The 26,247-nt window shown below is 33.4% G+C and overlaps 2 protein-coding genes and 1 pseudogene across 3 annotated transcripts; 2 read left to right on the top strand and 1 right to left on the bottom strand.

The window, feature by feature from the left end:
* The first annotated feature begins 288 nt into the window (after positions 1-288).
* On the top strand, positions 289-2,983 carry LOC120155351 (pentatricopeptide repeat-containing protein At2g40720-like). Of its 2 annotated transcripts, XM_039166925.1 has the most exons (2): positions 289-2,106; positions 2,209-2,983. In XM_039166925.1, exons 1-2 carry the CDS (start codon positions 311-313, stop codon positions 2,750-2,752), a joined length of 2,340 nt encoding a protein of 779 aa, XP_039022856.1. In that variant the 5' UTR covers positions 289-310; the 3' UTR covers positions 2,753-2,983. The 2 variants fall into 2 exon arrangements, with proteins under 2 accessions (XP_039022856.1, XP_039022855.1); XM_039166924.1 differs by having other exon boundaries at positions 289-2,983.
* Positions 2,984-2,992: 9 nt separating this feature from the next.
* LOC120155352 lies at positions 2,993-4,499 on the top strand. Its single transcript, XM_039166926.1, has 7 exons — positions 2,993-3,082; positions 3,184-3,567; positions 3,643-3,757; positions 3,844-3,925; positions 4,007-4,058; positions 4,167-4,221; positions 4,306-4,499. The coding sequence occupies exons 1-7, from the start codon at positions 3,053-3,055 to the stop codon at positions 4,485-4,487; spliced, it is 900 nt and encodes a 299-aa protein (XP_039022857.1). The 5' UTR covers positions 2,993-3,052; the 3' UTR covers positions 4,488-4,499.
* Positions 4,500-11,953: 7,454 nt separating this feature from the next.
* On the bottom strand, positions 11,954-13,600 carry LOC120155170 (annotated as a pseudogene).
* Positions 13,601-26,247: the final 12,647 nt, after the last annotated feature.

Below are 26,247 nucleotides of genomic sequence, written 5' to 3'. Positions count from 1 at the left end.
AATAATTAAGGATAATTTAAATTTAGTTCGATTGATATGTGTGAGTTTCATTCTAAGTGTCAACATGTGCATTTTTAAAAAATATTAAGTACCAAAGTATAATAAAATAAAAAATAGATAATTATAAAAGAAATATTAGATACTTAATTGCACAAAATTTAGAAACCACATTAGGCATAAATACAAAAATTTGGACCAAAAGTTATATTTACCCAAGCAGGAAACATATGATCTTTTTTAGCTGATCATAAAACCCCAAAACCCTACGTCAATACAGCGACGAAACACCACCATTGATACCCCATTATGTATGAAGAAGCTAACGGTGACTCTCACCCGCCAAGGACCCTCCATCAATGCCCTCATATCTCAAAACCTCCATCCCCGAGCTCTCAAAGCTTCTCTCTCTCCACGCTCTTCGTTCCTTACAGACCAAATCTACTCTCATTTCATCAAATCAGGCCATTCTCTAGACCCCTTTCTCTCCACCACTCTCATCTCCCACTTCGCCAAACATGCTGACTTCTCGCGCGCCTTTTCCTTCTTTCTCGACACTCCTAAACCCGACATAACCTCTTTCAACTCCCTCATCTATGGTTTCGCTCGGTTTAGCCTAGCCAGGCCGGTTCTTGAGTTGTTTAATGAGTTGAGGCATCTGGGTTTGACCCCTGACGTGTTCACATTGAGTGGTTTAGTTAAAGGGTGTGGGAGTTTAGAACAAAATGAGATTGTTCACGGGGTTTGTTTGAGACTGGGGTTTGGAAATGGAGCTTTTGTGGTTAGTGGACTGATTGAGAATTATGGTAAAAGTGGGAACTTGGTTTCGGCTGAGAAGTGTTTTGAGGAGTGTTTGGATGTTGATAATGTTGTTCTTACGGCTATGCTTTGTGGTTATTTTTGGAATGGGGAATTTGACAAGGGTAAACAGGTTTTTCTGGAATTGAGGGCTTTGGGTTGTGAATTGAATGAATTTAGCCTGACGGGTGTGATCAGTGGCTTGTTTGATGTAAAAGAAGGCCAACAGATCCATGGGTTTGGCTTAAAGATGGGATTTTTATGTGGTGGTTCCCTTCATCTTAACAATGCTGTTATGTGCATGTATTCTCGGTGTGGAAGTAAGTTGGACGCCGTTAAGTTATTTGATGAAATTACTGATCCAGATGTTGTCTCGTGGACAGAAAGGATAGGAGCAGCTTTTGATGGTTTTGAGGCTTTTGGAATTTTTAAGAGCTTACATTGTATAGGTTTGGGTGTTAATGAATATACAATGATCAATGTCTTATCTGCTGTTTCAGCTGAGGGTTTGGTATATTTAGGGAGGCAAATCCAAGCAGTTTGTCAGAAGGAAGGGTATTTCAAGGTTGTTTTTGTTGGCAATGCATTAATTTCTATGTATAATAGGTGTGGGAAATTGGATGATGCGAGGTGCATTTTCGATGATATGGTCTTTCGGGATTCTGTGTCTTGGAATTCACTGATTGCTGGATATTTGGCTAATGGTTACGTTAGTCGTGCTCTTGGGATGTTTTCTTATATGCGTGGTCATAATGTAGAAATGAATCCTTATACACTTTCTAGTATCCTTGAAGTGGCATCTGACTCTAATTCTTTGCACCTTGTAGTGCAGATACATTCCCATATGATTAAATGTGGATTCATGTTGGACGATTATGTGGTGTCTAGCTTGATAACAACATATGGGAAGTGTGGCAGCTTTGATGAGTCGAGAAGGGTATTTTTTGATGTCGATAAGATGACTGCGATGCACCTTAATTCAATGTTGAGTACTTTGGTTAATGCTGATTGTCATGCTGATAGTGTAGATCTCTTCCGAAACATGGTGGATGTTAAACTTGAAGTGGACTGCAATACTTTCAGCATCATTCTTAAAGCTTGCAGTGCTATGACAAATCTGGAACAGGGAAGAAACATTCACTCACTGGCTATTAAATCTGGATTCCATCAAGATTGCTATGTAGAGACCGCTGTTATTGACCTTTATTGCAAGTGCGGAAACATAGGCGATGCGGAGAGGGCTTTTAGTTATGCATCGACAGATAACTTGGCTGCATGGAATGCAATGATAACAGGATATGCTCAGCATGGTTGCTATAATGAGGCTTTCAAGCTTTATGATAGAATGATCGTATGTAGAATTGAACCAGATGAGATAACTTATCTTGGACTTCTTACTTCGTGCTGCCATGCAGGGCTAACGCAAGAAGCACAGAGCTATATGAACTCTATGGTCGAGTGTCACTGTCTAATCCCACATTTAGAACACTATGCTTGCATGGTTGATCTGCTTGGCCGAGTAGGTCTCCTGGAAGATGCAAAAAGGACGATAGATGAAATGCCTATCGAACCAGATTCTCGTATATGGCAGATTCTGCTCTCTGCATGTTGCCTCCATGGAAACTTTGATACGGGAAGACTTGCGGCCAGCAAACTTCTGGAGCTGCAGCCTGGTAACGAATCTGCCTATATTCTTCTTTCAAATCTCTGTGCTTCGGCTGGTATGTGGAATGCTGTCAGAAAACTGAGAAGAGAAATGAAGGTAAAACTACTTTGCAAGGAACCTGGTTCTAGTTGGATTCAAGTAAGGGGATCTACGCATTACTTTTTTGCCAATGACATGTTGCACCCTGAACATAAAGAAATATTTTTGGAGCTGTCAAAGTTGTACGAACATATGCAAGCTTCAAAGACAATCGAACACGATTCACTTTTTTATTGGATTTATGATCATTGAAAAGGATTCGTTATCATTGCTTTTGGAACTGAGAATATAGGTGTTTTGATGTTCTAAGTTATAGTCCATCTTCCTTTTCTGTCAGGGAATTTGATGTGATGAAACTTCTTGGATTTTGGCAAGTTCAATGGAAACTGGCAATTTAACTAAAATTCTAAGAACTTAACACAATAAAGAAAAGATGGCGAAGAAGAAGGATTGCTTCAATACATTAATAAGTAAATTCGGTCCATGGAAACTGGTAACCCTTCAAAGGTTTCAAGCTTCCTAATGGAGATTCCTTGATTCAATTCAAAGAAAATGAAAGAGAGCCTTTTCTTGGTGTCAAAGGTAAACTTGTTACTTTATTCCTTGCTCTACCATGTCATAGGCCATGAATCCTATTTTAATTTCAATACCCGAAAATCACTTTCGAAAACTTATTTTGTTAGGCCATGGCTATTGTTGTCAATTTCTCTTCCCAAGCCCTGAGGCAGAGTACATTTCCCAGGGCCATGGTAGACCTTGCCCTTTATCCCTTGCCTTTTAAGCCTTCACGCCAACTTGAGCAAATGAGGACGAAGAAGCAGCCGAACCGGGTGGCCATTAAAAGGTGGGAAAAAAATAAGTTTACCGACAACCGCGGAGTCTCTTCGATCGTGTCATCGTCAAACATTGATAGTGATTCAATTTCGGGTCAACCTTCTGCAGCTGATACGATCAAGCTTTTCTATGAGTGCATCAATGAGAAAAATCCTAAAAAACTTGGGGGTTTCATCTCAGAAGACTGCTACATCGAGGACTGCTCTTTCTTCAACCCATTTAACGGGAAAAAGGTTACCTCCCTTTGTCTTATTTAAGTTTCTTCATGTATCATAATTCCACAGTCCGTTTCAAAATCGTATTCGCAGGAGGTTATGCATTTCTTCGATCTGCTCATGAGAAGCATGGGTCAAAATGTGAAATTCATCGTCGAACATGTTTGTGAAGGAGATGGCTTAACAGTAGGAGTAAATTGGCATTTAGGTAAAACATTATATATGATATATCAACCACCTTCTTCCGAGCTTTTAATTCCCACGGCAACTTGAGATTATTTCCCGATATTGCAGAATGGAAACAGACGCCGGTTCCTGTCACCAGAGGATGCAGCTTTTATGAATGCTCGGTAGAAGGGGAAATACTTGTTATAAAGTAATATATAGCATATTAGCACCAGTTCTGGGCCATGTCTGCCGTCCATTCGAATTGACAGCGACTTTTGTTTCAATGCAGGAAAGCTCGGGTTATAATCGAGTCACCTCTGAAACCAGGGGGAGTGGTGCTGGTAATCTCACCTTGACAACTATTAACACTGCTTAACCTGTTAGCATTAGACAACAAAAGATTCAAATCCAAAGGGCTAATTAAGCTTCCTTCATTTCGGTTCATTCAGGTCCTGTTGAAGAATGTCACTTTGATATTTGATGAGTTCCCGCAGGCTGCTGAATGTATGCAACACAGTTCACATACATTCTGAAACTAGAAATATATACAAATCTATATTGATACTTCTTCTTGTCTGAATTCTGCAGGGTTGCTGAAGAGTCCAGATGTTATAATACAATCGGTAATGAAGATTTACAATATGTTTTTGGCACCTTTCATAAACCCACTAGTGGCGAGCTACGTTAGAATCTGGGAATTCATGGCTGGATTGTTTGCTTTGGCCATTAGAATCGTATTCTACATATCAAAGATGTTATTCAGGTCGTAGCTCAACCTTCATTTTCACATATGTAAACAGTAGCCGGTTATCTTCATTCATCAGTGTCAAGGCGGCACCACGTTTCTAAGACTGAGGTGGCTATGACAGAAGCTTGCTCAAGGCAACAGTGTGATGGGAACAAATACAACTCGAAATAATAATAAGTTATTGGGTTTTTTAAGAAATAATTTCACTGAAAAATAATCTAATCGTTATATATATTTTTATTATAATCAACATGCTGTGAGCATGTCCATATCTAAGGATCAAGTTATGTGACTTAAGTAATCCGGATTCGAACTATTTTATCTATAAATTTATGTATATTTATATTTTAAATTAGATATAAATATTATTTTATAATCAAATTAAAATATTCAAAAAAAATCATATAACATGATTTATATGTTTGTATCTAAATAATTTAACTCTTACCATCAACTCTTTCGAATTAAATGGTAGTTTAAGGTAATTTTATTTATCTTATGAAAATGTTATTTTATATTATCAATTAAAAATATGATAATTTTATAAAAAATTATAATTTACATTACAAAATTAAAAGATTAACGAAAAAATGATATATAATATATTAATTATGACCTAATATTTAAATTGTGAACATGTACGTATATAATATAATATTATTATAAAGTATCATATAAAATTAAGTGATCAATCATGTTACACTATAAATAAAGTATGAATATCATAAGTTTTATTTATATATTCAATAAGATAGAATTATAAATATTTATGTTGGGAAATAAACGAGAAATTTTCCTATAATCAGATTAGTGAGAATACGAAATAAAAGCAGAAAAAATAATACCCGAAATTGATAACGAAGTTCAACCAATTATGCCTACGTCTTCGGACTACTGCAGATCTTTTACTAAAGGGAGAAAATTTACAGGTGTTTACAAAAACACTTGAGAGAGAGCTAGAATGATTTTGGGATATGGGATCATTTTGAAGCTAAATGAGCTAGGGTATTTATAGTTGAAGCTTGAGGATTAATCTTGTAAATACCCTAAAGTGTGCAGGGACTAAAATCCATTTTCCCCATTTTTTATTTCAAACAAAGTGGCTGCCTAACTTTGAATTCTAAGCAGCCCCATTAATACTTCCAAACCGTTAGCTGTTGTGCAGTCATTATTGATTTTTTTTCAACAATCTCCCACTTGAAGACTGATTTTAATCTGTCTTCACACCTCGATCAATGCAGCAACATTTCTTCTCTTGTTACTCTAGCATGCCAACTGAAGTTGAACACAACTTCAGTTTGTCCGTAGTCACTGCCCTATAAACCCACTTGTTATTGGGTAGTTTCTCCGTGGTTGCCTTGTCCCTCAACGTCTTGGCTCCCTTCGACTCTTGTCTACTAGTCTTTGAAGGATTGTTTCTCACTTGAACATCCTTGGCAAGCTGTAACATCATCAATATCGGGTTTGTGACTAGTTTGAAAATTTTTAGAAATTGGTGATTAAAGTAGGATAATTGAATAGTTCAATGATTTATTGGAAATATATGATGAAGGTTATTTAGTAATTATGGAATAAATTAAAGGGTAAAATGGTCAATTGACAAGTAAGATTTTTATTCTTCCTTTATAAGAAAAGGAAACCATGTGGAAAGGGAGAGATTTCTCTAGAGTTCTCTTCTTCTCCTTTCTTCTTCTTCACGTGGAAGACAAGAGCAAAGGTAAGTTTGATTTAGCTGTTGATTTCTTGAATTTTTAAGTTTGATTTGAGTTTTTGGGGGTTATATAAGCTTAAGGAAAGCTTATATAAGTTTAAAACACCAAGAAGAGAGAATTTGAAATGAATTTCTATTAAGAGTTTATAAATGAACTTTTATTATAAAAAGGTTTTTAAAGTTCTAAGGATGAATTTGACTTGTCAAGGGTCTAATTAAGAAGTTAGAAGTAATAGAATTGAATTTGGAACATGTTGAAAATTTAGTGTAATTCTTGAATTACATATGGAGAATAAGATTTTGATGTTAAAGAGGTGATTAATGAATATAAATGAGTTTGAATATGAGTATGTAAGTTATGAATAAGAAAGGGGATGATATATGAAGTAATTAAGCTGAAAAGAGTGAATTTTTGGGCATAAATTGGAATTATGGGCTAGTGTGCATCGGTACACATTCATCATGTACCGATGCATCAAGGGTAAATTTCCAGAAATTGTTCAGTGTGTATCGATGCACAGGAAGTGCATCGATGCACCCCTTAAAAATAAAAACATTGAATGTAATTAGTGCATCGATGCATAAGGAGTGCATCGATGCACATGTTAAGGGATGCATCGATACACTGTAGAATGCATCGATGCACTTCAAGGGGAAATAGAAATAAACCTTTCTTTTGGTCTAAGAAATGATAGATTAGAGTATATTAATTGAATACTAATATGTATCAATGTATGATTATGTAGATATCGAACACGAACAAGTTCCGGTATGATCATCAAGTTAAGATTCGATCGAAAGAAAAGAAATCATAAAAGGGGATCGAAACTTAGTGAGGCCAATGTGAGTGCATATTAGATAGCATATGATGTTTAATGGAAATAAGACTTGCGATAAGTCTATTTCCTATAGTGTTATGCATGAATTCATGAACCTGAGCATGTATTTGCTATGAGTGTTTGAGCTATATGTTATTGTATGTGTGTGACATGATTTGAATGAATGATATGAATATGTGATATACGCGTATAAGAGATTAAGTGAATGAACCTTGATGATAAACATGATAATATATATGTTTTTGTAATCCATGCAAAGTAATATGAGCTATGTGATATAGGAATATGAAATCATATGAGAAGTGACATGATTTACATGAATGATAAAATTAAGTGTTTACATGTATATGTGATATGTGATTTATATGGAAATGAACTATGTGATATGAGATATATGAAAGAGAAGGTACATATGATAGGTGAATCATATGAAATGTTCTACATGTAAGTGATCAATGTGTATATATGAAATATGTGAAATGATATAAATCATAATGCCCATGTTCTATGAAATGAGAGCTAGAGGTATAGTTGGCATACCAAGAGTCGAGGGATTTTCAGTGGTTCTTCGGGACATAGTGGTCCTTCGGGACAAATATTCAGTGCCCTAGTGGAAATTATTCGAGCTGTGGTGACAACATTAGTGCACAACCTCAATAGACTCACATATCTTTAGTTCTCCAAAGTGTACATGGGCCAGTAAAGATATAATATAAATAAGAAGTAATATGATTGTTATATAATTGTGTAATTGGAAGTGAGTATATTGGTTGAATGTATTGCATATGTTACATGGTTTAATGCTATAATTTATGATTGTTTGATATGTTGGATTATAAGGAAATAAAATGAGCTTATATGATAAGTTATGAGTAATTACTTGAGAAATGTTGTGAACTCCATAACTATAAGTATATGTAATGGGTGAGTGAACTATAGGATTATATGAATAGAATAATTAGGATTGTAGTGTGAAATATACTTTGTGAATGAAATAGTATAATGGAAGTTATATTAGAATAGAGACAAAGTAAATAATATATCAAATAGAAAATATATATATATGAATAAGAATAAGAATAAGAATACATGAGATAAGTTATATAGGAAAGATTATATATTTCAATGAAAATATCATAAGAGTTAATTTACGATAAGTTACTAAAATATATATGTTTATGTGATAACTTATATGAAAAATGAATTAATAGAATATAAGGAGTTGTTATACAAGAATATGATATAGAACATGTCACCAAAACCTATGGGTATATGATAGATATAACTTATGGAATAAGGGATAAGATATGTGATTTTGGGATAGAAATTATGTGATTAAGAATTATATAGAAGAAATGATTAAATGATAATAGGAAAATGTGATAAGCTGAGTGGGATAAATACACAAGACTTTATAGACATGAAATAGTATATAAGCATAGATGATATAATGATGTATATGTATGTACGTATGTGTTATGTGGAAGTGTATATGAGGTTGTTTGATATGATAGTAGAAAACATGCATTCATTGTTAGGAGTCATGGTTACGTTATATATTTTATATATCTCACTAAGTCATCGACTTAGCATGTGAGTGTTTCACACGTAGGTTTCGGAAAGCGAGGAGAGATGTTAAGAGGAGCAAGATAGGTCAGCTCTCCTTTACAAAGTTCAGATTAGAAAAGAAATAAATGTGATTATGTATTTTGTTATGTTGAATGTAGTTGGCATGTACTAATTGATATAGTTGAATATGCTCTGATAGGATTTGTAGAACCAAATGGTTTCTTTTATGTAAAACAACGAATTTTATTTAATGAAAGTTAAAAATTTCATGATTTTTTTTAGAGACAAGTTTTGAAAAGTCAATGTGACACATCGGATTCGTATTCGGGTCGGATACGTGTTGGGGTGTTACACAAGCCCTTGCTTCGACCCTTCTCTTATGATGGTCTCTGAAGCCATGTTCTCTATACGAACATGCTCGGTAAACTCCTTGGTCACAGATAACTCTTCTTGCACTTGGCTTCTACTCGCCTTGGCAGAAATGAACCTTATTGAGACAACTCTCAATGCCTCTTCGATCCTGGGTTCGTCCTCTTCTCTGGATAACTCGATCTTGGGCTCATCCATCACCTTGGATGACTCGGCTCCCCTCGGGTAATTTTGCAACACTTCTGGCATCTTAAGTCTACGTCCCCTCATTTGCTCGACTCTTACCCTCGTCTTAGCATCTTTGACACTCGAACTTGTGCCAAGACTGCACACATCTTCCCCAGACTCACGATCTGGTTCATCATTGAGTGGACTTTCTCTGCCACTCGAGGAACAACATTAATCATCATTTAACTTGCCTTCATCATGGATTCGCTTGCCATTACCCTCAGCTTTCGGCTTTGTTTTGGAAGTCTTGTTTTTCTTGACTTCAAATTCTTTGATGGACTCAGCGGTTGTCAAGGCTTTAGACAACTCCTTGACTTCCCTTCGCTCCAATACTCTCTTTACCCACGGCTTCAATCCGAACATGAAGGTGAAGACCCCATCTTCTTCAGTTAAACTCGGGACTTTGAGCATGAGTCTTCTGAATCCTCTAACATACTCCTTAAGTTTACCTTTATGCCTGAGACGCCTCAACTTTACCACGCCTCCATCCTGGCATACTGTGAGCAGACTTGCTCACTTTGCACCCTCGGCTTGACAGCTTTTTCTCTTGCTATCGCATCGGGTCTTTTCTTATGCTCGACTGCTTTAACACCTGTAGTCTCGTCACGTTTTCTTCCAGGTTTAGTTGCTTCAACATCAACAGCCTTGCCTCGTCTTGTTCCTTGCTTGGCCGCATTGACCCCCTCAATCGGACTAAGTCTTTTTCCTGGCTTGGTAGCTTTAACACTTGTGACTGCGCCAATTTTTGCTACTTCTCCTTCTCTCATCCTCTTCATGATGGTTGTAAAGCGACGCTTCTCGGGACATCCTCTAATCAAATGAGGACCATCACAGAAGTAACACCTTAACTTTTCTTTGCTCACCTTCTTCTTCGCACCGGACTTAGCCTTGTCATTCTTTCCCGATGGCTTTCCTTGGCTATTAACAGTCGATGGCTCATATTGGATATTCGAAGAGCTTCCATTACCATCTCCCCGCTGCATCTTTTCCCGGTCTCCCCTATTATTGCCATTATCTCTGGGCATAAGCCTAGATGATACATCGCTACTTGGCTTGACACCTGCAAGCTCGGTCAACTTTCCGACTACAACTATGGCCTCCAAAAGTCTTTGGGCATCACATTGCTCTCTCCCGAGCATTGCCCCTGGTCTAAGTCATTCGAAGAAGGTCTTGAGCGCACCATACAACTTCTGAATTTTCACATTCCCTTCGTCTGCAGCCATCGCTCCCACTCGAATCTGGCTTTGTTTGGATCGTTTCTGACAATTTCCGCGAACCACCGTGTATTAGAACACCTCCGTCGACAAATTCGTATCGCCGACCAAATTTTACTATTCACGAAATTTATTATTCATGTAAATAGTAATTTCATAGAAAAATTGACAACCAAAAGCTCATGATACCAGTTGTTGGGAAATAAACGAGAAATTTCCCTATAACCAGATTAGTGAGAATGCGAAATAAAAGTGGAAAAAATAATACTCGAAATTGATAACGGAGTTCAGCCAATTATGCCTACGTCTCCGGACTGTTGCAGATCTTTTACTAGAAGGAGAAAATTTACAGGTGTTTACAAAAACACTTGAGAGAGGGCTAGAATGATTTGGGGATGATTTTGAAGCTAAATGAACTAGGGTATTTATAGTTGAAGCTTAAGGACTAATCTTATAAATACCTTAAAGTACAATGACTCAATTTGGTAATTATCCCTTTTCCAATTTCAACAATATTGGTTGCCCACTTTGAATTGAAAATTGCCATCCAATTTGAAGAAATTCAGCCGGCCATCTAGAAAGCCAACAATAATTGCCGAAGCAGTTTGCAATGAAAGATCTAGGCGCTGCAAAGCAGATTCTTGGGATAAGGATCAAGAGAGACACAAAGTCAGGGACTTTGATGTTATCACATGCTGAGTACATTAACAAAGTACTCTCTAGGTTCAACATGCAAGATGTTAAACCAGTAAGTACACCTTTAGGTGTTCATTTTAGACTCTCCAAAGAACAGTCACCAAAGATGGAGGAAGAAAGTGCATACATGGTAAAGGTGTCGTATGCCTCAGCAATTGGAAGTCTGGTGTATGCCATGGTTTGTACCAGTTATTGGGAAATAAACGAGTAATTTCCCTATAACTAGATTAGTGAGAATGCGAAATAAAAGTAGAAAAATAATACTCGAAATTGATAACGGAGTTCAACAAATTATGCCTACCTCTCCGAACTACTGCATATCTTTTACTAAAGGGAGAAAATTTACAAGTGTTTACAAAAACACTTGAGAGAGAGCTAGAATGATTTAGGGATATGAGATCATTTTGAAGTTAAATAAGCTAGGATATTTATAGTTGAAGCTTGAGGACTAATATTGTAAATATCCTAAAGTGTGCATGGACTAAAATGCATTTACCTATTTTTATTTCAAACAAAGTGGTTGCCTAACTTTGAATTCTAAGCAGCCCCATTAATACTTTCAAACCGTCGGCTGTTGTGCAGTCATTATTGATTTTTTTTTCAACAATTTAATGATTGATTTAACATACAATTATATAAAGAAATAATGATCTAAAAAAATAGGTAAACTTTCATTTCTCTTCTCTCACGAGAGTTTCTACATAAAAGAGAATATATTTTCTTGAAATATCTCAACTTTCCAAACATTCCCAATAATAAATTTAGATATAATTTTATAAATTTAATATTTTATTTTTGATAATTTAATAAAATAGATTTTGAATTTAATTTTCTTTTATTCTAATTATTTTAACTCAAAATAAGTCGTGAACACCTGGCATCAATATTTAATAATATAATAAATGTTTGCTCAGACCATACAACAAGGATGAGGTAACTAGAAAAAAATCACTATTTTGGGACATCGTGATTCTTCTGTTGATCTCCTTTTCCAGTTCCTCCGAACCTCCCACGGCTTCTACTTCCTGCAAAAATTAAAGGTATATAATATTCAATCTTTTCTTTCTATTGGTCATATTCTAATGGAAAATACAAAGGGCTTGCCTGAGGTCCTAAGAACAAGCCATACGGAACTCCACCAAATTTGTCTGCATGATGAATCTGTTTTATTGAAATGAAATCCAGAACGTGTTATGTTATAAATAATACTAAATTAATTGAGAAGAAAGTGTTCATATGCGGAGGAGTGTAGATTTACTTGGTGGGCAGCAGCTACTCTCCGTAGATAAGGCACATCAGCGATCGGCCCCACCGGAAATCGACGGTGGACGAGACCGTCATGGACAAACATGTAGGCCATACCAAACACCGTGATTCCCAAACCCTGTAAAACAAAAATGATGAAATAAGGAAAGAAAATGGCAGAATAATAGTAATTAGTTAGAAAGAAAAAGTAACTAACGGCACCAAAACAGAGTCCCGGGACAAATCCAGCGTTGAAGAACCCGTAAGAGAGCAAGGCAATGGCAGGAACTGCATTCATTACTGCAAATACGTCGTTCAGCTCAAAGGCTCCCTCTCTTGCTCGATGATGAGACTGCCGTAATAAAAAAAATTATATAATAACGTCCACAACATTTACAATTACGATATCGCAGTTATAAATACAACTTCAACCGTAATTTTATTATTAAGAAACATATACATTGTGAAATGAAATGGCGGGAGTGATAACCGACCTGGTGCATGTGCCACAATGAGGCATGCCACAGAGCTCTGTGTGCCCACCTCGCCCAATATTCCATCCCCACCTGAAATTTGAACCATCAAATCATATCATATTAATACCCAAAACGAAGAATATTTTGTCCGAAGTGATCCCATGCTTACTGCAGCACCAACAGAGAGAGCGAATGTACTAAGCATCTCCAGCAGCGGAAATTCTCCACCCTGTTAATCATTTCAAGACCCAAATTACATAAGGAAAGTAAACTGTAAAAGGTTAAAATTCTCCAGGCTGTAATCATTTAGTTAGTTAGTTGACATAATCGTCACCTTCATTTGCCATGAAAACCTGTAATAAACAGCCATAATCGCCATAGAAGAGATGCCTATACTCGACGACAAAGCTGCAAGCAGGTAGGTTTTTCTCTCGAATTTCTTCTTAGCTAATCTCTCCTCCGCCTTGGAGACTTTCATGCTATCACCGTTGCTAATCAGCTTCTTTTCAGCTTCATCACTCCTCCTCTGCTGCAACACCATGCATGCATTCAACGCGTTCCCCCCCCCCTCAAAACATGGCTACCCTTTCCCTGCAACTTAGCTTCTCGATTCCAAACCGACAAGAAACCTGCAATAGAGTTGGGTTTTTCGGTTGAAGCTGTGTTATGTATGAACTGGTAGATCATTATATTGTTTGAAATCGCCATGGATTTGAATATATATATATAGCTCGAGGTTAAGCCAATACAAATATGCTGGGGCAAAGAACAGAAGTTTTTAAGCTAGTACAAAATTGAGAACGTACGAAGCCAATGGTAGAAGGGATATTTAATGGGAACGAATATCTATTTTTCAAGTTTCGGCTATCGCGGTGCTGATGTAATACAAGTGTGCATAGTCCATAGACACATATGTTGACACGTGGCATTGTTGGCAAGTTCAATATTCTTAACCGCCCTAGTGTTTTAGGTCTACAATTCGGTCCAAGGGTGGTTCATGGCCAGCCTGTTTTTGTGGTTTTTTTTAACATAGAAATTTAATAATTATTGTGGATGGTTTTAAGTTGTTGATACTTATTTTTAGATTTTTAATATCTTATAAATTATAAATATTCTATTAAGTAATTAATTTAAAACGTATATTATTAAGATTTATTATAAACGTTATCTGTTTAATCATAATTTAAATTATTTACAGAATTAAAATTAAAATTTTCAATTCTATTATAAAAACTAACATTCATAATTATAAATTAATCCCTAAATTTAAAATTATTTTATATCAATCCTTAAACTATCAATATGAAAGCGATCATTCCAATCCAATTTGTTTAATTCGTAAACATCAATATTTAAACTCCAACTTGAACTTGTTTATTTTAGTTGAACATCCTTAAACTATCAATATGAAAGCGATCCTTCCAATCCAATTTGTTTAATTTGTAAACATCAATATTCAAACTCCAACTTGAACCCGTTTATTTTAGTTGGACATAGTTTACCACTTTAATTTTTTTAGTCACAACTATTAAAAGTTATAAAATGATCCTCTGACTATAGGGAATTACTTTGTTGATTCTCTCGACTATTAAAAATTGTAAAATGGTTACCTGACTATTCATTATATTCTAAACTCATCCTTTTCCGTTAAGAAATTAATGGCAATGAAAGTTGGACTTTAACTTGTTGATTGAGATATGATAAAATCTGATCACATAGTCTCAAACGACTATAATATCTCAGTCAATATGTTAACGTCCAACTCATACATCTGTTAATTTTTTAACAAAAAATATTGAGTTTGGAACATAATGAATAGTTGAGTGACCATTTTGTAACTTTTAATAGTTGAGGGATTTAACAAAGCAATTCCTTATAGTCTGGAGACCACTTTGTAAATTTTAATAGTTAAGGGACTCAAAAAGGAGTATCTTATAGTCAGGGGACATTTGTATCTTTACCCTTAATTTTTTTGAAAAAAAGCAATTATGTCATCATTTTATTAATAATAATTAATAATATTCTCAATTTAAACATATTAATAACATTATAAAAGTAAAAATATTAAATTTCAAATTTAAACATATTATATGAACTAAAATTAGATTAGGCCAAGGCTTTGACTTATACCCTCATTCTCTTTCACTCTTATGTTCATTTATACCTAATATTCAATTGTTAATTGCGAATCTTACAAATTAACGTAAACGAATGATGATGAATAAATGTATGAGCTTTTGTATATATAATACACACAACAAGATCATTAGTGTTATTTTCAAGTTTAAAATTATACAAAGGTAGATTTTTTTAATTATAATAAATATATTATATATTTTTGATTTTAATTTCATACGACTACTAATAGAAAATAAAAATAAAAAACATTAATATGTCAAAATGATGGCATATATATATAATTGTATAACAGAATGTTGATGTTCAAGATCTATGAATGTATCTCCTAATAATGTTACTTTTAAAAATTATAAATACTTTCTTAAAATTACAAAATTCGAACTTAGTTAGAGGATATCAAAATTCTTATAAAATTTTAGAATAAATTATAAATTTTATTATTAAATTTTATTCTTATTCTTATTCTTATTTTGGTCATTAAAGGTTATTTTTTTTATACTTTAAAAAATTGATTTGTTCCTCTTTTGGTCACTCGGATGTTAAACTATAAACATAATGATGATATGATAATCACTCTGTAATTACCATTCTTCGATATCTTCTTCAACCACTCTATCGATACCCATTGTCTCTTACCACTTTATCAATTTATATTTTATCTAAATCACTTTAAAACTCAAAAAACTCAACATTAAACCTAAAACTTGTGAAATTATAATCACTCTAATCTATAATATTGACCATCTCGTTAGCGTAGAATCAAAGTATATAACTCAATTCTTTATTTTCCATCTCTTTGCTGTTGAGATTTTATAAAAGATGTTTTAACATGGATGAATAAAAAAAATCAAAACCATGGTTTAAAAAAAACAAAAAAAATGTTGACGTCATTTCATAATTTTAAAAGTAAAAATATCCATTCAATAACATATATATAATCATTTTTCTTAAATAAAATATCATTTTTTTATGAAAAGATATTAAATAAAATATCGAGAGAGAGAAAACCCAAATATATCAACAAATGAATCCATGGGAAAAAGTTCATTAAAAAATTATCCAGATGGGTCTACGTACTATACATATAGACGATGGAATAGCTGAAGACAGCATGTGATTTGACAAGTGGGTGGACGTGCTCGTTTTGGGGAAGCATGTAAGGTATGTGACGAGGTTGAGTACTTCATGATTGCCAAAGCTGGAACTTCTTTCATTTTCATTTGGGGTTTAAATCGGGTATAATAACAACCCGTACAAAGTGTGTCTATCCATTGCGCAATCTAGGGTTAGGCAGGTACCCAAAATCAGGTACCCAATTAACCGAAAGCAACTAATGTTAGTCAGGTACCCAAATGTTTTAAGATTTGTGGTAATGGTAACGTAACATTTGGAGTTAGAGGATTATAGGCCGTTCATTTCTTTTAGTTAGGTGAAGAGTAATTGTTTGTGATTTTAGAGAAATGTTTTTAGTGTTATATATAGATTTTTTGTGTTGGTGTCGAGCTTAGAATTATAAATGATACTCGTAATAGATATGATCACCTAACATTAGATTTAAATATGACATATCATATGAGTCTGTCAATAGTTATATAAAAAATTAATCGAAAACTGTGATCAACATAGGGAATCCTCACAAGGTCTCCTAGTCCAAAGGCCTCTTAGTGAAAGCTTTTTATGTTACATATAGACCCTTAGGTGGTGTTTGTTTTCACTGTGCAAGCTCTTCAAACCACTTATGTATGCGTCGCGCAGACCATGCGCAGACATTAGGCTTCGCAGACTGTTTGTTTTTTAGAAGACAGAAGCTCTTCAAACGTTTGCGCGAGCTCTTCTTGGTGCAGACTTGGTTTTATGTCTTCAAAGGTCTTCAAACATCTTCAAGAACAATTATAAAATATAGTTATTTATTAAAATAATTTTAAATAATTTAATAAGGTTATTTAATTTAAAATAATTTATTATAAAATAATTTATTTTAAAATAATTTATTATAAAATAATTTATTATAAAATAATTTATTATAAAATAATTTATTATAAAATATGGATTGATTTATTTTAAAATAATTTATTTTAAATAATTTATTAGTATGAATTGATTTATTTTAAAATATGGATTGATTTATTTTAAATAATTTATTAGTATGCATTGATTTATTTTAAAATATGGATTGATTTATTTTAAATAATTTATTAGTATGGATTAATTTATTTTAAAATATGGATTGATTTATTATTGTAGTTGTATGGATTGATTTATTTTAAAAAATTTATTAGTATGGATTGATTTATTTTAAAATATGGATTGATTTATTTTAAATAATTTATCAGTATGGATTGATTTATTTTAAAATATGGATTGATTTATTTTAAATAATTTATTAGTATGGATTGATTTATTTTAAGTAATTTATTTGTATGAATTTATTTATTTTAAAATATGGATTGATTTATTATTGTAGTTGTATGGATTGATTTATTTTAAATAATTTATTAGTATGGATTGATTTATTTTAAAATATGGATTGATTTATTTTAAATAATTTATTAGTATGGATTTATTTATTTTAAAATATGGATTGATTTATTATTGTAGTTATATAGATTGATTTATTATTGTAGTTGTATGGATTGATTTATTTTAAATAATTTATTAGTATGAATTGATTTATTTTAAAATATGGATTGATTTATTTTAAATAATTTATTATTTTAGTTGTATGGATTATTTAAATTTCAGTATTGTAAAACTAAAATTATTTAAATCTCAGTATTGCAAAACTCTTTTAAGTTTAAAAAACCAGTTTATTTATATTTCAGTTCATTTTAGCAGTCTGCAGACGTTAAAATACAAACAGTCTTCTTCTTGCAGACTGCCGACTTTTGGTCCACCTCTTCTGCTGCAGATGCCTGCAGATGTGGTCCGCAGACTGCAGACCTTTTACCTCTGCAAAAACAAACACCACCTTAGTGTTAGTGTCAAGTCTATTATCAAGATTACTACTTGTAAGTTGGTAGATTAAAAGAATATGATCGTATGACATTAGATTTGAATTTGACAAATCACATGAGTATTCAGTAATCATGTCAAGAGAATATACCTAACTAGAAACTATGGTCAACATAATGAATCCTACCAAGGATTCTTAATTCGAAGATCTTGATCATCATAGGAGTTATTTATGGAAAATATTCAGAAGAATCATAATAGTTCTTTTAATTGGGGAAATGTGAAAAATAATTTATTTTAATTTTTAAAATTAAAAAATATATAAGTAATTTAAGTATTATATAAAAATTATTATTATGCATGTAAAATTTTGAATTTGTTCTATATTTTGTCATGGGAGTTTAAGGTAATATATACCTGTAATATTAAGGAATCCCCTTAAGGAGGGACTGACAGCTTCTTCTTCTTCTTCTTTCATAATAAGACAGCTGTCTCTTTTTCTTTGCAATTTATTTTTTCATTTCATATAGGTAAAAGTAAAATTGGTCGAGTAACGGGTTTACTTTCCTATACAAGTTAAGGGTTTTCTTCCAACTTTTTATGTATAGAGTAGATATAATTTATGGGATTTAACTTTAGTATGTATATATAATCTAATATTTATTTATATTTTTTTTAATTGTAAAATTTGATATTTAACCTTTTTAATTGGTATAATTATATACTTATTTTTTATTATAGTATAATTAGGTGTTAATGTTTTTATGTAATCAAATACTAAATTTTTATTTTTTGTGTGTAATTAGGTATCTAACTTTTTTTAACTACACGGGTTTGTATTTAAAATTTTAATATCTAACTTTTGAAGTTGTAATGCATAGTATCTCTTTAATTAAATGGTATTAGAATTATGAGTATGAACCAATAATAATTAAACATGTGTAATTAAAATAATCTTAGTAGAAATATTGTTGAATATTTAATAACTACCAGGGTTTGTCCTAGTTTTCTCCTTTTTTTTTTTCCTTTGAACATCGTTAGTATCTTTTTTTCTTCATCTTTGTGATCGACGGTGGCAACAATTTTGATGTTATTCATTGTTTTTCTTTTATTTTATTACAGCGCATCGTTGTTTTTCTTTTTCTTTTCCATTTTGAACAACTTTGTTTTTATGATGCATTTTTGTCTATCTTTTTTCTGCCTTTATGGTACGTTGGTGTTTGATCGTTGTTTTTGTTTATCTTTTTTCTTAAAGTTAGATTTGACATTGTCACAATTAATAAATATGACACTTATTTGTTATCATACTGATCTTCTTTGCTTTGGACCTTCATATTGGATTTGAATATGCGATTTCCGTTCGTGTATAGTTTTTCACGTCGTTCGACTCTGATTTATAGATTTTATGTGGTCTTTCAATATATTGATCATCTTTTGTGGTTCATTTGCTGATGCAATCAAATCTGTTCGTATCTACCTTTTGTTTAAGTTTATCTGATTAGGTTTGTTTAACATGTTTCTTGTATGATAATTGTGTGATTTTAAGAACTAGTTTTCTTGTGTTAAAGATTATATGAAAATATCATTATTATGTGTTTACTATACGGTTGTGGTTCTAAACGTTTATTATAATTTTGATATTTTTTATTTTTAATAAAATTAACAGCTTGTATAGAAAAGCTATATAATTTCACCATAATATTAAATACCCAATTTTACTATTAAAAAAATTGATACCTAATTACAACAAAATAAAATAAGCATCATATATTACACTGAATGCCAAAATTAGATATAAAAAAATACATTTACCCTTGTTTTTTAGATTTTTTTATTTAAGATTTTATCTATACTTTTACATTTTTTTAAGGTTGTCGCAACCGCCTTTCGGGTGGGCCCGAAATTCGGCTTCGACTAGGAATAAAATATTGGGAGTCGCCACCGATCATTTAAAAATATTTAGATTGATCAGATACCATCTTACCTGATCTGCGTTTTACCAGAAATATGTCGGATTCGGGAGTCGGTTATAGTCAAGGAAGGATTAGCACCCTTGAACTACCCTTTCGGTACCATTTAATTTATCGGTTGTCTTAATTGCAAAAATTAAAATTAAAATTTAGAGATTCGTTTCAAATTACTTACCTTTGATTGATTAAAATTATCCTAAAAAATCATAAATAAAGTAAGAACATAAAACAAACAAACACAAAGAGTTAGTATTAAGATCGAAATAAAAAATAAATAAAAGGAATGAAAAAAATCAAATTAAAAATTAAATTGGAAATAATTAAAATTTATGGGTCGAATTAATCTTAAGAACGAGCTGCAAGAAAAACAAAAAATTAAGGGATTAAATACAAAAAATAAAAAAATAAAGTACTAAAATAACACAAACGAAAAATTAAAGTAGAAGGATCTAATAAATATATATGAACAAATAAGAGCCTCAAAAATTAATTTAAAATGAATACAAGGACCCAAAACCTAATTATGTTAACTAAAAATGCAAGAAAACATAAGATACTTACTAAATAAAAATAAACAAGGATCTAAATTCAAAAAATTAAAACAACAGTGACTAAATTAAAAGTTAATAGTGACTATAATAAAGGAAATGAAAGTTGCAGGCATAAATAATCACAAAATATAACATATTGGTGATCGAATTGAAAATAACAAAAATAAAGCGCAAAAAATAAAATAAAATAAAAACATAGAGCTTTGGTGACTAGAATGTAAAAACAAGGTAATATTAGAGGGACCTAAACATGATTAGACACAAGAATTTGGTGGCCAATTTGTAAAAATACGATAGATTTTGAATGGCTTAAACATGAATAGACCAACACTTTAAGCGACCAATATAAAATATGATAAGAAATTAAAGGACTCTAAGTATGATTAATCCGAAATCAAAATAAAAGCACTTTTATTTCCCCAATTCCATTATGCGTGAAACCTAACACCCTTTTACTATTCTTCTTTCTCTTCTCAACTCAAACCAAAGAAGAAATAATCCAAATAACCCCCAAGTCAACATACAAGCTTCAACCGGCCATAGAAGTTGGCCCTTCGACTTCCGGCGACGTCCGAGTACAACGCCACCCAGATAAACGCCATGGCAACAAGGTAATTATAAATCCCTAACTCATATATATATATATATATTTAAAACTGTAAAAACTTGTATATAAACCAAGAACGAGAATTATACTAGACTAGATTTTTTTAGTTACAATATAAAGATTAAACAAATAAACAGAATACCTTCGAATTTTTTCTTTCGATTTTGGATTTGGGTTGCTGAAAATATGTTTCAACTGCTGTATTTTTATTGATGAAAATCTGTAAAAAAAACCGAGAGGAACTCCCCTTACAATTATTTCTCTTCGTTTCTGTTCCCCCCTTTGATACATGCATTCAGCTTTTTTTTATAACCAAATTTACACTGATTTTATATTTTAAAATCATGCAACTTGGTTAGTGTGATGATGCTTTGATTTTTTTAGCTTATCCTCTAATAATGGGTGGCAATGACAGCAACAAGTAGGCATATGATGGCTGGCAGCTTCACGTGGGCATGAGTGTAGTGCTGTGGATGAGGACAAAATCTGGGGTCTACAACTGCCCCTCTTTACACATTCTTGTGTTAACAAGAATAGGGCAAAGACGAAAAAGACAACCAGTTTTTGTCCGGTCCTTTTTTGTTTTGAGACTTGATACATTTGTTGGGGAGTAACTGTGATTGGGCTTCAGCCTGAGCCTGGAATTGGGCCTTGGTCTTCTTTTCAATTAAAGACCTCGGCTTGAAAATTCTTCCAGAAGGTAGTTCCTCGTTGCCACCATACGGTTGATATGTTATCGAGCTGAATGAAATCAAACTCAACAGTTTTTGGTTGACATGTGGCCCTTCTCACTTTGAGCTAAGTTGTAAATTTGATACGCCCTTGAGCTGAATGTAATCGAACTTGAGGGTTTATTGACAGATAACACTTCTCGCCTTGAGTTATGATTCAAATCCGGTATGCTTTTGAGCTGAATGTAATCTAACTCAAAGGTCTTTGTTGACAGATAGCCCTTCTAGCCTTGAGTTATGCTACAAATGATATGCCTTGGAGCTGAGCGTAGTCGAACTCGAAGGTATTTGGTGAAAGATAACCCTTATCGCCTTGAGTTATGCTGCAAATGATGTGCCTTGAAGCTGAGCATAGTCGAACTCGAAGGTCTTTGGTTGGCAGATAACCCTTATTGCCTTGAGCTATTCTGCAAATGATGTGCCTTGGAGCTGAGTGTAGTCAAACTCGAAGGTCTTTGGTTGGCAGATAACCCTTCTTGCCTTGAGCTATGCTGCAAATGATGTGCCTTTGAGCTGAGTGTAATCGAACTCGAAGGTCATGGTTGACAAATAGCCGTTCTTGCCTTGAGATATGTTACAAATGATGTGCCTTGTAGCTGAGCGTAGTCGAACTCGAAGGTCTTCGGTTAGCAGATAACCCTTCTTGCCTTGAGCTATGTTGCAAATGATGTGCCTTGGAGCTGAGCGTAGTCGAACTCGAAGGTCTTTTGTTGGCAGATAACCCTTCTAGCCTTGAGTTATGTTGCAAATGATGTGCCTTGGAGCTGAGCGTAGTCGAACTCGAAGGTATTTGGTTAGCAGATAACCCTTCTCAACTTAAACTATGTTGCAAATGATGTGCCTTTGAGCTGAGTGCAGTCGAACTCGAAAGTCTTTGGTTCGCACGATTCCCTTCGTCGTGAAGTTAAAATCCAAATATTTATGATGTTTCGAGGCCAATATCCTTCGCCGTGAAGTTGAAATTGACTCTGAAACTGGAAAATTGTTTCTTGACAGCCAGCCGCCTCTTCGCTGTGAAGTTGAGCTTGTGTTATCTTGAGTCTAATATCCTTCGACGTGAAGTTGAAATTGAATCTGAAAAGTTATTTGTTGACAATCAGTCGCCCCTTCGCTGTGAAGTTGAGCTCGTGTTGTCTCGTGGGCACGATATCCTCTATCGTGGAGTTGAAATCGTAGATGGCCCATTCGTCGTGAAGTTGAGCCTTGACTTGAATATCCTTCATCGTGAAGTTGAAATCCAAGCTTGTATTGTTTCGAGTCCAATATCCTTCGCCGTGAAGTTGAAATTTGCTCTGAATGAAACTGGGAAGCCCCTTCGTCGTGAAGTTGAGCTTTGAATTGGATATCCTTCGTCTTGAAGTTGAAATCCAATCTTATATGTTGCTTTGAGTTGGATATCCTCCGTCGTGGAGTTGAAATCCAATTTCAAATAAATTGCGTCGCTTCGAGTTCAATATCATTCGCTGTGAAGTTGAAATTGACTCTGAACAAGAATCAGAAAGTTATTTTTTCATCAGACAGTCCCCCCTTCGCTGTGAGGTCGAGCAACCTGTTGGGATTTTTGGAAGCTCGAATCGACAACCAGAACAGTTTGCAAAGAGGGGTCGGAACGGTTTTGTGTTTAGGGAGTAAGGAGATTGAAAGATAAAGAATTGCATATCGATTTATAGTGGTTCGACTTTCTCAATCAAAGTCTACGTCCACTACCTTAGCTCCTCACCAAGGATTTTCCAACAAATTCACTAATTTGTTCTTTCTTTTGAGGATAAAGAGTAACCTTACAAACTCCCTAGTTTTTCTAGGCTAAACTAAAACATTTCCCTAGCTTTTACACGGGCTAAGCTAGAACCTTTCCCCTTTACAACAGGATAAAAAATGTAAACAAGAAAACCTCTCTAAGGTAGGTGTTTACAAGATTGAGCTCATAAGAACAAAATATATACAAGAGAAAGATGAAATAAGAATGAAAAACTATTCTCTTTTGTGTGATTGCTTTAATAGTTGTTCTATTACTTCTTCAAGTGTCATTAGCTTGTATTTATAGCTTGGAATGTGTTTGAAGTCATATATAGCCGTTGGGGATGTTTTGGAGCCGTTTGGAGATGAGAATCCATTAATAAAACAGCTTGTAGTGTGGGGGGAATTGATACCCCCTCATAGGGAATCGGTTCCCTAAGTACAATCTGATTTCGACCATTAGACAGGGGGGAATCTGTTCCCCCTGGGGGGAATCTGTACCCCCTTGGGGGAGAATCTGTACCTCCTAGACAATCTGATTTTTCTTGGCTTTGAAACATTTCGAAATACTTTGTAAAATTGTTTTAAAAATAGTTTAAGTATAAAACACAATTTTACACTTTAGTAAGGATTAAAATGAACTTTGAAAGTCTTGGAGTAATATTTTGATATTCGAATAATTATATCGAATATACTTAGAAAATATTTTTTTGGAAAATCTTAAAATTCATTTATCTTAATTTGTTATATCGAAATATCAAAATGTTTTCAACAATCTCCCCCTTTTTGATATAACAAAATATTTTAGTAATTTTAAGATTTTGAAATCAAGTTTTGAAATTACTCCCCCTTACTCTAACACTTCTCCCTTTTAAACACTTTAACATTTCTCCCCCTTTTTGTTAAATCAAAAATACTTTTAAAAGATTTTAAACAAGGTTTTGAAATCATTTAACCAATTGATTATAAATATATATAGCTTAAGCTGCTAAGATCACAATCAATAGAAACGTTAGCCATTAGTTTCATAAGCAATATTCATAAACAATGTGACATGGAAAAATTGGTCATATATCTAATTGATGTAAATTATGCAATAATGAATAAATTTAACCAAACCAAATATATAGAAATATAAGTTCAAACATCCATAAATTCAAACAAATTCAAAGTCAAACAATCCACAAATTCAAACATTCCAAAATATCCAAAATGTTAAAACAATAAGTTTGAAAATTTGATCCATTAAAGATAAGTAAGAACAAGGCCTAATCGTCCATCGGTGTATCAGGAGGAGATAAATGTGACCAAATATTGGTCACATCACGTGAAAGTGCATCGACCCTTTCATCCAACGAATCAAAACGACGATTCATCATTTCTGTGGTAGCAGTCAGATTTGAATCGATAGATGCAAGCCTCAAATCAATATTCTCTATAAAAGATCAGAAGTATGGAGGCATTTGATACTCTGGACGAGGTTGTTCCTCTGGAGGTGCTTGTTCCTCGTGCTGCTCTGGCTCATTGTCGGAGTAGTTTTCTTCCAGAGGTTGCTCACCGGTACGAACCCAAAGACCAATTTCTTCATTGATCTTCCATCCCGATTTAGTTAAAGAAAATAGATTGATTTGGTTTTTGAGGGGAAAGGAAGCATCAAGACCAACTCTAAGCCTAGCCTTCTTAAATAGATTACTAAGAATACAACCGTAAACTAAAGAAGAACATAATTTCTTATTGAGAACAAGATTTACGGTTTCGATAAGTTCAGCAAAAATAATCTGTGGAAGGTTAATTTTGAGATTATTTTGGACACAATGAAGCCAAAATAGATCTAAGGCTCAAAGAGTAGAGTAACGGACTCCGGATGGTCGAAACCACCAAGAGATCATTAGGTGAAGAAAACAGTCATGAAGGTCTAGAACACTTGCACTATCCCTTTGCTTATACTGAAATCGATCTATGAATATGACCAAGAGGGGGGTGAATTGGCAAATAAAAATTCCGGTGGAAGCTTGTGCAGAAAATTGAAGGTAATTGCGCAACGATTTAGAGTGGTTCGACTTCTCAAACAAAGTCTACGTCCTCTACCTTCGATGTAACCTTTTGAATTATCACCAAAAGTCACTTCTCCATTTTTGGCGTTAAGCTCTATGAACCGGCTTTTGTCTCCGGTCATGTGTCTCGAGCATCCACTATCAAGGTACCATAAATTTGATTCTGTTTCTCGTGCCTTGTAGCAATGCTCTTTTTCCTACAAACATAGATTAATTTCTAATTTTTGGTACCCAAATTCTTTTGGGTCCATATTCATTAGTTTCCAAAATCCTAGTCCCCTTAGGTATCCATTTGTGTAGGATATCCTTATCTTTAGTAGTAATGAGCTCTTTAGGAACCCATATACTTCTAACGATTTTTCCATTAGAGGTTCTTCGGGGACCTCTATGATTTTAGTTTTTAAAACTTTTTCTAACAAAGTTGGATTTTGAATTTTCTCCATTCTGGAAACATTTTGTTCCAACTTTATCAAAAGAGGTTTTAAGATCATCAATTTTATTTTGATGATCATTATTGACCTTTGAAAGTAAATTTTGCAAATCCAAAATTTTCTTTTCAAACTCTTCTAGTTTGATTTGCAAATCTTTGATTTTACTTTCAAGATCGTTGTTGGTTTTGGATATGAGTTTATTTTCATTTTTTAATTTTGAAACATCATTTTTATATTTTAAAAACAATTTCTCATAATCCAAA

This window comes from Hibiscus syriacus, unplaced genomic scaffold, assembly GCF_006381635.1.
Source record: "Hibiscus syriacus cultivar Baekdansim isolate YM2019G1 unplaced genomic scaffold, ASM638163v2 tig00111166_pilon, whole genome shotgun sequence".
Taxonomy (NCBI): Eukaryota; Viridiplantae; Streptophyta; class Magnoliopsida; order Malvales; family Malvaceae; genus Hibiscus; species Hibiscus syriacus.
Note: the sequence above shows the minus strand (reverse complement) of the source record. Positions and strands in the feature narration are given on the sequence as shown.